This window comes from Scyliorhinus torazame, chromosome 17 (genome assembly GCF_047496885.1).
Source record: "Scyliorhinus torazame isolate Kashiwa2021f chromosome 17, sScyTor2.1, whole genome shotgun sequence".
NCBI lineage: Eukaryota > Metazoa > Chordata > Chondrichthyes > Carcharhiniformes > Scyliorhinidae > Scyliorhinus > Scyliorhinus torazame.
Window position 1 is genome coordinate 12,127,365 of NC_092723.1, and position 12,562 is coordinate 12,139,926.

General features: G+C 50.3%; 1 protein-coding gene across 1 annotated transcript in view; it reads right to left on the reverse strand.

Moving 5' to 3' along the window:
* Positions 1 to 12,562, reverse strand: part of LOC140394559 (Fc receptor-like protein 5) — a 136,352-nt gene that overhangs the window by 105,717 nt on the left and 18,073 nt on the right. Inside the window, exons 3-4 of the mRNA XM_072481918.1 lie at positions 8,091 to 8,414; positions 6,478 to 6,544 (exon numbers count right to left, since the gene is read on the reverse strand). Coding sequence (XP_072338019.1) covers positions 6,478 to 6,544; positions 8,091 to 8,414 — 391 coding nt within the window. The remainder of the gene's footprint in view (positions 1 to 6,477; positions 6,545 to 8,090; positions 8,415 to 12,562) is intronic.

Below are 12,562 nucleotides of genomic sequence, written 5' to 3' on the forward strand. Positions count from 1 at the left end.
CGGCGGGGGCGGGACTCACGCCGGCCCCATGGCGATTCTCCGACCCGGTGGGGGGGTCGGAGAATCGCGCCCCTGAATGCGGAGGTGGCCAGGTGAAGAGCGGGGTTTAATCAAATCAGGTTGATTCTTTTCAAGAAAAAGGTGAAGTTCGGGCTGTTGTATCCGGCCGTCCTCTGGTCACATATGAGGAGCAACATTTCTATTTCGAATTACCTGAGGAAGCGCTGAATTTCGCGAAAAGGAAAGGGCTGGTGTGTCGGACTGAGAACTTTGAGCTCTGCTGCAACGGTTATGTTTTTGTTTTAAAATAAAGTTCCTTGGATTTCGTTTTGCGGACGTCATTTGTAATGCCTGCTGTATTGATCTTGGGCTAGTTGCAGAGCTGAGTGAGTTAAAGTTTATATTTGCGCTGTTGGGGGATGGAGGTGTGTTTGTTTAGATGCTGGATCTTTTGCTTGATCTTTTCTTTGTTTAGCTGGGTTTTTGTTTTCTCTGTTGGACAATTGTGTTGGGATTGCTTTTCATTTGAATATGTATGTATGAACGGGGGGAGGGTGGAGAGGGAACAATAGGTGGGAGAATGTCTGGCGCCAGGGGCGAGGGCCACCAAGCTAGCTGGGCGGGCTAGCTTACAGAAGCGTAGTGGGGGGTAAACAGATATTAGGCTTATCAAAGGGGTTGATTTATTAAGTGCTGTTACTAGAGGGGGAGGGGGAAAATGTTCTGCAGAGGAGAGAGGGACTGTTGCTGAGGGGCAGAGAGGAAGTCGGGGGCGGAGGCTGCTTGGGGGTGGGCTGGTGGAGGCGCGGGGCGCGGGATGGTGACTGGCCAAGAGAGGGGATGGCTGATCAGTGAAGGGGGGGGGGCGCGATGAGCTCCCCAACTAGACTGATCACCTGGAATGTAAGACGGCTCAATGGGCCGGTCAAGAGGGCACGCGTGTTCGTGCATCTGAGGGGACTGAAGACGAACGTGGTAATGGTGCAGGAGATGCACCTTAGAGTAGCTGATCAGATTGGGTTAAGGAAAGGTTGGGTCGGACAGGTTTTCCACTCGGGACTGGACTCAAAGACCAGAGGGGTCGCAATCCTGATCAATAAGCGGGTGGTGTTTGAGGCGGGTAGAATAATCTCGGATGTGGGAGGCCAGTACATTATGGTCAGTGGGAAATTGGAGGGGGTGCAGGTGGTATTAGTAAATGTGTATGCGCCAAACTGGGACGATGTGGAGTTTATAAAGAGGATGTTGGGGAAGTTACCGGACCTGGATTCGCATAAGCTGGTCTGGGAGGGGACTTCAACACAGTTATTGACCCTGGCTTGGACCGGTCAAGCTCAAACACCGGCAGGGTGCCAGCAATGGCAAAGGAACTAAAAGGGTTCATGGAGCAGATGGGGGGGTGGACCCACGGAGATTTGGGCAGCCAAGAGTAAAGGAGTTCTCCTTCTACTCACACGTGCATGAAGTGTACTCCCGGATCGATTTCTTCATTTTGAGCAGGGCTCTACTGACGGGGGTGTTGGACACGGGGTACTCGGCGATCACAATCTCAGACCATGCTCCGCACTGGGTTGACCTACAGGTTAGTAAAGACAGTAACCAGCGCCCGCACTGGAGGTTAGACGTGGGACTTTTAGCGGACGAGGAGGTGTGCGGGCGGTTGAGGAAATGTATTCAGAATTACCTGGAGGTCAATGACACGGGGGAAATTTCAGCAGCGGTGGTCTGGAGGCATTGAAGGCGGTGGTTAGAGGGGAGCTGATCTCGATACGGGCCCACAGCGAGAAGGTAGACAGGACAGAGATGGACCGACTGGTAAAGGAGATACTACAGGTCGACAGGAGGTATGCGGAGACCCCAGAGACAGGGCTTCTAAGGGAATGGCGGAGGCTACAGGTGGAGTTTGGCTTGTTAACCACAGGGAAGGCAGTAGAGCAGCTGAGAAAGGCGAGAGGGGTGATCTATGAGCACGGAGAGAAGGCCAGCAGAATGCTTGCACAGCAGCTTAGAAAGAGGGAGGCAGCCAGGGAGATAGGGAAAGTAAAGGATGGAGACGGGAACCTGGTGGGGTGAATAAGGCGTTTAAGGAGTTTTACAGTAGGCTGTATGGGTCGGAACCCCCACCAGGGCCAGACGGGATGAGGCACTCCCTAGGGGGGCTGAATTTCCCGAAGGTAGATGGGGAGCTGGTAGAAGGGCTGGCGGTCACGATCGGGATCGAAGAGCGGAGTTCTACAAAATGTTCTCTGGGATATTGGTGCCATTGTTGATGAGGACATTCAATGAGGCAAGGGAAAGAGGGGTGCTTTCCCCGACGATGTCACAGGCCATGATCTCGCTGATTCTGAAGCGGGATAAGGATCCGGAGCTGTGTGGGTCCTACAGGCCGATATCCCTATTGAATGTGGACGCCAAACTGCTGGCCAAAATTCTGTCGTCTAGGATTGAAGATTGTATTCCGGACGTGATTGAGGAGGACCAGTAGGGGTTTGTTAAGGGAAGGCAGTTGGTGTCCAATGTAGGAAGGTTGCGTTTGATAAGGTTCCCCACGGTAGGCTATTGCAAAAAATACGGAGGCTGGGGATTGAGGGTGATTTAGAGATGTGGATCAGAAATTGGCTAGCTGAAAGAAGACAGAGGGTGGTGGTTGATGGGAAATGTTCAGAATGGAGTACAGTCACAAGTGGAGTACCACAAGGATCTGTTCTGGGGCCGTTGCTGTTTGTCATTTTTATCAATGACCTAGAGGAAGGCGCAGAAGGGTGGGTGAGTAAATTTGCAGACGATACTAAAGTCGGTGGTGTTGTCGATAGTGTGGAAGGATGTAGCAGGTTACAGAGGGATATAGATAAGCTGCAGAGCTGGGCCGAGAGGTGGCAAATGGAGTTTAATGTAGAGAAGTGTGAGGTGATTCACTTTGGAAGGAATAACAGGAATGCGGAATATTTGGCTAATGGTAAAGTTCTTGAAAGTGTGGCTGAGCAGAGGGATCTAGGTGTCCATGTACATAGATCCCTGAAAGTTGCCACCCAGGTTGATAGGGTTGTGAAGAAGGCCTATGGAGTGTTGGCCTTTATTGGTAGAGGGATTGAGTTCCGGAGTCGGGAGGTCATGTTGCAGCTGTACAGAACTCTGGTCCGGCCGCATTTGGAGTATTGCGTACAGTTCTGGTCACCGCATTATAGGAAGGACGTGGAGGCTTTGGAGCGGGTGCAGAGGAGATTTACCAGGATGTTGCCTGGTATGGAGGGAAAATCTTATGAGGAAAGGCTGACGGACTTGAGGTTGTTTTCGTTGGAGAGAAGAAGGTTAAGAGGAGACTTAATAGAGGCATACAAAATGATCAGGGGGTTGGATAGGGTGGACAGTGAGAGCCTTCTCCCGCGGATGGATATGGCTGGCACGAGGGGACATAACTTTAAACTGAGGGGTAATAGATATAGGACAGAGGTCAGAGGTAGGTTCTTTACGCAAAGAGTAGTGAGGCCGTGGAATGCCCTACCTGCTACAGTAGTGAACTCGCCAACATTGAGGGCATTTAAAAGTTTATTGGATAAACATATGGATGATAATGGCATAGTGTGGGTTAGATGGCTTTTGTTTCGGTGCAACATTGTGGGCCGAAGGGCCTGTACTGCGCTGTATTGTTCTATGTTCTATGTTCTAAATGCGATCATGGTACCCCCAGAAGGTAGGGAGGTGGAGGTAGTGGTTGCAATGGACGCAGAGAAGGCTTTTGATCGAGTAGAATGAGAATATTTGTGGGAGATGCTGGGACAGTTCGGATTTGGGCGGGGCTTTATTGACTGGGTCAGGTTGTTGTATCAGGCTCCAATGGCGAGCGTACGGACGAATAGGATGACATCGGATTATTTTAGGCTACACCGGCGGACGAGGCAGGGATGCCCCCTCTCCCCACTGTTGTTCACAGCTAGCTATAGTGCCGCTGGCAATTGCGCTGACAGCCTCAAGGGGCTGGAAGGGGCTCATAGATATCATAGAATTTACAGTACAGAAGGAGGCCATTCGGCCCAGCGGGTTCGCACCGGCTCCTGGAAGGAGCACCCCACCCAAGGTCAACACCTCCACCCTATCCCCATAACCCAGCAACCCCACCCAACACTAAGGGCAATTTTGGACACTAAGGGCAATTTAGCATGGCCAATCCACCTAACCGGCACATCTTTGGACTGTGGGAGGAAACCGGAACACCCGGAGGAAACCCACGCATACACGGGGAGGACGTGCAGACTCCGCACAGTGACCCAAGCCGGGATTCGAACCTGGGACTCTGGAGCTGTGAAGCAATTGTGCTAACCACTATGCTACCGTGCTACCCCGGGTTGGTCCGGGGGGAGTGGAACACAGAGTCTCACTTTACGCAGGCGACCTGCTCCTGTATGTGTCGGACCCAGTGGGGGCGATGGAAGAAATCATGAGGATTCTGGGGGAATTTGGCTGGTTTTCGGGGTACAAACTAAATATGGGGAAAAGCGAGATGTTCGCGATCCAGGTAAGAGGACAGGAGAGGCGACTGGGGGAGCTGCCGTTTAGAGTAGTAGGGGGATGTTTTAGGTATCTAGGCATCCAGTGGCGCGGGAATGGGAACGGTTACACAAACTTAATCTGGCCCGTCTGGTGACCAAATGAAGGATGATTTTGGAGGTGGGATGCGCTCCCGTTGTCACTAGCTGGGAGGGTCCAGATGGTGAAGATGACAGTCCTTCCGAGGTTCCTGTTTGTGTTCCAGTATCTTCCCATCTTTATTCTGTGCTCCTTCTTTAAACGGGTCAACAAAGTTATCGCGGGCGTTGTATGGGCGGCCAAGCCCCCGCGAGTAAAAAAGGGGATGCTTGAGCGGAGCGGCGAATATAGCCATGATCAGGAAGTGTGTGGTGGGGGAAGGGTCGGCATGGAGCGTATGGAGGCGGCTTCGTGGAAGGGCACCAGTTTGGGGGCGCTGATAACGGCGCTTCTGCCGTTCCCACCGGCACGGTACTCCACCAGCCCCGTGGTGGTGGCAGCCCTGAGAGTCTGGAGGCAATGGAGGAAGCATGTGGGAGCGGAGGGAGCATCGGTCTGGTCCCCAATCTGCAATAACCACCGATTTGCCCTGGGAAGGATGGACGGAGATGGCAGAGGGCAGGAATTGAGAGGATGGGGGATATGTATATAGAGGGGAGCTTTCCTAGCTTGAGGGAGCTGGAGGAGAATTTTGGATTGGCGAGGGGGAAACAAATTTAGGTGCCTACAGCTGCAGGACTTCCTGCGTAGACAGGTCTCAACCTTCCCGCTCCTACCACCAAAGGGGATTCAGTATAGGGTAGTTTCCAGAGTTAGGGTGGGAGAAGGGAAGGTCTTCGACATCTATAAGGTGCTCATGAGGTCAGAGGACATGCAGACTGAGGAGTTGAAGCACAAATGGGAAGAAGAGTTAGGAGGAGAGATAGAGGATGGTCTCTGGGCAGATGCGTTGAGTAGAGTCAACGCGTCCACAGCATGTGCCAGGCTCAGGCTGATACAGTACAAGGTCATTCACTGGGCTCACATGAAAGTTGGCTCGGATGAGCAGGTTCTTTGGTGTAGAAGACAGGTGTGCAAGGTGTGCGGCGGGGGGGGGGGGGGGGGGGGGGGGGGGCAGCAAACCATGTCCACATGTTTTGGACATGCCCAAAGCTCAGGGGATTCTGGCAGGTGTTTGCTGACGTCATGTCCGCGGTGTTAAAAACAAGGCACCGAGTCCAGAGGTGGCGAATTTCGGGATGTCGGAAGGCCTGGGAATCCAGGAGGAGAAAGAGGCAGATGTTCTGGCCTTTGCTTCCCTGGTAGCCCAGAGACGGATACTATTAGCTTGGAGGGACTCAAAGCCCCAGGAGTCGGAGACCTGGCTACCGGACATGGCTAGCTTTCTCTGTCTGGAGAAAATCAAGTTCACCTTGAGGGTCACTGTTAGGGTTCGCCCAGAGGTGGCAACCGTTAGTCGACTTCTTTGCAGAAAATTAATTGTCAGCAGAAGGGGGGGAGGGTTTAGTTTAGAGTAGGGGGTTAATGAAGATGGGACCTGCTAGGGAGGTAGCAGGCCTTTTTTTTTTGCACTTTGTTTATAGACTTATGTGTATTGTTTATTTTGTCGTTGTAAAACCAAACAATACCTCAATAAAATGTTTATTAAAAAAAAAAGATATGCTGATCCGGATCATGGGCAGCGAGGGTGTGATCCACATTGTGTCGGGCATTGAGGTTCGGGTGCATCGCGATCGGTTCGGCACAAACCCTGTTTTTGGCCTCTCCCGCTACCCATCCAATGTAACGGGATTGGCGCCAGGCGCAACACAGTAGGAAAGTCGCACCCAGTAGCATTATGTAATCACAGTCCATTCTGCCCAATTATTGTAAAGCTTCATGTCAAAACTGATCAATATTTATGTCCATTTGAAAGCAATGCCAATGAAAACATCAGCAATGACATAACTGTACCTTCCTGAAGATGCATTTGATGATTTTGGTGATATTGTTGTTAAAACGACACAAGTATATTCAGCTCCTATTGAGACATAAAGATAGTATTCAGATTCAGATGTTTAACGGAGAGAGAACTACCTCTGCTTGAAGACCCACCAGTTGGCGCGGAGATGAAATTAAAAATGCAAATCGCTTATTGTCACAAGTAGGCTTCAAATGAAGTTACTGTGAAAAGCCCCTCGTTGCCACATTCCGGCGCCTGTTCGGGGAGGCTGTTACAGGAATTGAACCGTGCTGCTGGCCTTCCTTGGGCCGCTTTCAAAGCCAGCGATTTAGCCCTGTGCTAAACAGCCCCAGCCGGAGATCCGTAGCTGTGGAGGGACCTGGATCTTCTCCGCTGGAAGGCACTTGCTGGTCGAGACGGAATCACTCGAGGTAAACCACTTAGAGAAGGGAGACTACTGGTACCATGTCATATTATTCACCCTGGGATAACACGGACTGCAACTGGATGCAGTTGTACTGGAAAGTAGACTCCAAATGGTGATGTTGGTTCAATACGCTTTTTTGAACTTGTTGAGCAGTGCACACAGTTCGCTGTGGGTTGACAGTCTACTAATCTAAGCGTGCTTAACTAACTAGACCAGACTAGCTCTGATCCACGTGTAGAAGGTGCTAACTGATATATACACCCTGACTGTCACTACAGTCGTCACCAGTGGAAAGAGGCAGAGTGCTGATGCCTCGTGTGTTTTATAGTGGGAGACCACCTTCTAGTGTTCTGCCTGGTGATTGGTTGTGTTCTGTCCTGTGTGTTGATTGGCTGTATTGGGTGTCTGTCACTGCCTGTCTGTATCTCATTATGTGCATGAGTGCATATCATGACACTCGGGACATGGTTGGGATAATGGATTTGGAAGAATTAATTTCTGTGTCCCACTCTCTGGTAGCGAGGAAAGAGCCTTGTTTGTACTTATTATTTATATTTTGTTCCTATATCTGGGCATTGGTGATACCGAGTTATTATTGAAGCTTTTAAAGGACACAGGTTTGCAATTTAGATATCACCTTCTCTGCCATTGTGAAACATAAAGAAAACCTTGAGCCAGGGAGCTGGGCACTACAACTGCTGGACAATCTATCCCTTGGGGGCATGGCTAACGCTGTTACGTCCTAGAGGTCAGCTCTGCAATGAACACACAGTTAAATATTGAATGAGGGTTCACTGCTGCCGCTGTGTGGACAAGCGGTTAATATTTTAACGAGTTTCTCTGTTTAAAGAACCTCGCGGTTAAAATAATATTCAAATTGTCCATGACTTTAGGGGCTGGTTTAGCACAGGGCTAACTTGCTGGCTTTGAAAGCAGACCAAGGCAAGCCAGCAGCACGGTTCAATTCCCGTACCAGCCTCCCTGAACAGGCGCCGGAATGTGGCGACTAGGGGCTTTTCACAGTAACTTCATTTGAAGCCTACTTGTGACAATAAGCGATTTTCATTCATTTTTTCAAAATAGACAGAATTTGACCGGTTACATTTCTCAGAGTGACTGTAGCAACTTAGGTTGTGACCAGTTTGAATAAACATTCATTGGAAACATCGGTTATGGTTCGTTGACAGGAACACTTACCACTGCTTCCATTTAGTGTCACATAACTGCAGTTCTGCTCTGAAGTGTTGATCACCGAAACATTCACCATTTCACTGGATTGTTCCCCCTGATTATTTGAGGCTGTGCAGTAATATTGATGCTGTTGCTGTTTGAGGGATTGACAACGGAGATCCAGTTCCTTGGTGTCGGAGATCTTTGAATCTCCAGACGGGGTCTTTTCATTCCATGTGTACTGAATGGGGAGGGATCCCCGGACAGACTCACAGGAGACGGTCACTGAGCCCCCAGAACATGAGACATTTGGCTGTGGTAAAAAGCTAAGGAGAGGAACAGATACGGATTCTGTGGGAAAGAAACAAACATTCAGACGTTGACTGTATCTCCAAAAATAAACGACAATCCAATGTTCAGCATGATGCACCGTCAATTACCACGAGACGAGAATGGTGGAACAATCGAGGCTTTATTGAACGAGATGTTGTGCCTCCTGTTGCTGGAACCAGAATGGCTGCAGCGTAGGACAGCACACACTTTTATACTCCGCCTGATGGGCGGAGCCAGCAGGCAGGGATTTACCAACGTACCTCTAATATACGGGCAGTGCCGTAATACATATAATATACCACTAGTGGTATATTATACCACGCAGCACTTCTGTGTCTCAATCAGGTCCTGTCATATTGGAATCTCACCAATGCATCCAACCTCCTAACAGCCTGAACTACCCTGACTACTGTTATTTCAGGACATGATAGGACTCCAGGTCAAGCTAGCAGCAATGATACTGAGGCTGTGAATATCAGGGGTAACTATTTCTCTCAGTGGTGGAGAGTCATTGTTTCATTGCTCAGCTCTTGAATGTGAATTGGCTTGAATGTGAAAGAGTCTCCGTTAAAGACAGAGGAAAAAGGCTGGTTTTCCCTGGGGACGAGTGTATTGAGTTTGGATCTGCTCAGTGGACCCTCTTGCTTAGCACGGACCTCTCTCTGCCAAGGAAGATATCATTGCAGGCAGCATGAAGCCCTTAAAAGGCCACCGATTGGCTACTTAAAGTCCTCAATAGTCCCAAGGAAGGCAGGTCTGCCAGGCGCCTTCAACCCGCATCCCGTCCCTACCCACCTCCCAACCCCTTCAACCCCTTTACATTTGAGACAGTTCAGGGCCGGATAGACACGTCAGGGGACATCAGGCCACATGCTACAGGGGAGTGCGAACTCTTGCCTTTAGAATTGGCTGACGGTCATGGACTGGAAGATGCTGACGCAGGTATAATATTCTTTATTATTGTCACAAGTAGGCTTACATTAACACGGCAATAAATTTACTGTGAAAAGCCCCGAGAAGCCACACTCCTGCACTGGGTACATTGAGGGAGAATTCAGAGTGTCCAATTCACCAAACAAGCACGTCTTTCAGGAGCACCCAGATGAAACCCGTGCAGACACGGGGAGAATGTGCACACACCGTTCAGTGACCCAAGCCGGGAATTGAACCCAGGTCTCTGGCGCTGTGAAGCAACAGTGCTAACCACTGTGCTACTGTGCGGTCCATCAAGAAGTAGCAGATACTCATTCAACATATGGATGAGGACAAGCACTAAATTCTGGGTGAGCAAAATGGCCATGGTGCCAAGATGCCATCCCAAGAAGGGGCAAAGAAAAGGAATGTGGAAGTATTGGGTGGCATTATAGACAGAGTAATAAATAATATTCTCCGCATTTGTGACTGATGGTTTCTTGCCTGCCCAGTGCCAGGGTCAAAGACATTTCCCCAGTGGCTGGAGAAGATCTTGGAGGGGGAGGGGAGGATTGGCTGCCATCGTCCACATAGGAGCCAATAATGTTGGTAAAACAAGGGCATTTTTCTGCTGAGAGTTTGAAGAGTTAGAGAGTTGATGAAAAACGATAACTGAAATACTGAGGGATAGGATCTATTCCCATTTGGAAGAAAATGGCCTTATCAGTGATAGGCAACATGGTTTTGTGCATGGAAGGTCATGTCTTACCAACTTAATAGAATTCTTTGGGGAAGTGACAAAGCTGATTGATGAGGGAAGGGCTGTAGATGTCATATACATGGACTTCAGTAAGGCATTTGGTAAGGTTCCCCATGGTAGGCTGATGGAGAAAGTGAAGTCTCATGGGGTCCAGGATGTACTAACTAGATGGATAAAGAACTGGCTGGGAAACAGGAGACAGAGAGTAGTAGTGGAAGGGAGTTTCACAAAATGGAGAACTGTGACCAGTGGTGTTCCACAGGGATCTGTGCTGGAACCACTGTTGTTTGTGATATACATAAATGATCTGGAGGAAGGTATAGGTGGTCTGATTAGCAAGTTTGCAGATGACACTAAGATTGGTGGAGTAGCAGATAGTGAAGGGGACTGTCAGAGAATACAGCAGAATATAGGTAGATTGGAGAGTTGGGCGGAGAAATGGCAGATGGAGTTCAATCTGGGCAAATGCAAGAATTTGCATTTTGGAAGATCCAATTCAAGAGCGAACTATACGGCAAATGAAAAAGCCCTGGGGAAAATTGATGTACAGAGATATGTGGGTGTTCAGGTCCATTGTACCCTGAAGGTGGCTGCGCAGGTCGATAGAGTGGTCAAGAAGGCATACGGCATGCTTTCCTTCATCGGAAAGGGTACTGAATACAAGAGTTGGCAGGTCGTATTACAGTTGTATAAGACTTTGGTTCGGCCACATTTGGAATGCTGCATACAGTTCTGGTCGCCACATTACCAAAAGGATGTGGACGCTTTGGAGAAGGTGCAGAGGAGATTCACCAGGATGTTGCCTGGTATGAAGGGTGCTAGCTATGAAGAGAGGTTGAGTAGATTAGGATTATTTTCATTAGAAAGACGGAGGCTGAGGGGGGGACCTCATTGAGGTCTACAAAATCATGAGAGGTATAGACAGGGTGGATAGCAAGAAGCTTTTTCCCAGAGTGGGGGACTCAATTACTAGGGGTCATGAGTTCAAGGTGAGAGGGGAATAGTTTAAGGGAGATATGCGTGGAAAGCTCTTTACGCAGAGGGTGGTGGGTGCCTGGAACGCATTGCCGGCGGAGGTGGTAGAGATGGGCACGATAGCATCATTTAAGATGTATCTAGACAGATATATGAACGGGCGGGGAGCAGAGGGATACAGATCCTTAGAAAATAGGCGGCAGTTTTAGATAGAGTTTCTGGGTCGGCGAAGGCTTGGAGGGTCGAAGGGCCTGTTCCTGTGCTGTAATTTTTCTTTGTTCTTCTTTGTTCTTTGTTCTTTGAAAAGGTGATCATGTCTGGATTGTTACTTGATTCACATGGGTGGATATAATGAACAACTGATTCAAAACTAAACGCTTGGTTGAAATAATCGAGGCAATGTTGCACTGCTTGGGTTGCTGGCACCAGTGTTGAGGAAAGAGCGGACTGATCCATTGGGATATACTCCTTTTAAAATGGGCCCAGACCGAAAGGTCTTCGCCGGGCGACGCGGATCGGCGCATGCGCGGGATGGTCAGCGGCTGCTGATGTCATCCCCGCGCATGCGCAGGGGAGGGGGTCTCTTCCGCATCCGCCATAGTGAAGGCCATGGCGAAGGCGGAAGAAAAAGAGTGCCATCACGGCACAGGCCCGCCCGTGGATTGGTGGGCCCCGATCGAGGGCCAGGCCACCCGGGGCCAGATCGCCCCGCGTCCCCCCCAGGACCCCGGAGCCTTCCCGCGCCGCCTTGTCCCGCCGTTCAAAAGGTGGTTTAATCCACGCTGGCGGGACAGGCATTCCAGCAGCGGGACTTCGGCCCATCGCGGGCCAGAGAATCGGCGGGGGTGGGCCCGCCGACCGGTGCGGTGTGATTCCCGCCCCCGCCGACCGGCGCAGCGCGATTCCCGCCCCCGCCGAATCCCTGGTGGCGGAGACTTCGGGACTCGGCGGGGGCGGGATTCACACCCGCCCCCGGCGATTCTCCGACCCGGCGTGGGGTCGGAGAATCCCGCCCAATGAAAGTGATTTAAAGAAGTCTGAAAATAGGGTTGTCGATCTAAACCACGGAAATGAGGTTGGTATAAGGTGGAAGTTGGCCAAATATATTGAGAGATAGGATATAAAAAAAGAAAATGCTGGACAAACTCAATAGTTCTGGCAGCACCTCTGCAATGAGAAACAGAAATAAAGTTTGGAATGCAATATGAAGCTGAACTTGAGACCTTGGGTGGAATTCTCGCAAAAAATGACTAAGGGTGGGATTCCTCGGCTGTGCCCGTCCTCCGACCAGAAATTCCCTCCCGAGGTCAACAGACCTTTACATGGTCCCCGTGGTGATCATGCAGTGGGCGTGGCCGAAGAATCCAGCCCCAAGTGTCATTTTGGGCGATGGCTCTTTGAGTGAGATCCAGACCGGGATTCACGTACACCTCATCACTGTGTGGGCCTTGGGGAGTTTCTGCCCGGTCTCGCTCACACTTGTAGAAATGTTTCCGTCAGTGGGGAGCTGAACTCGCCG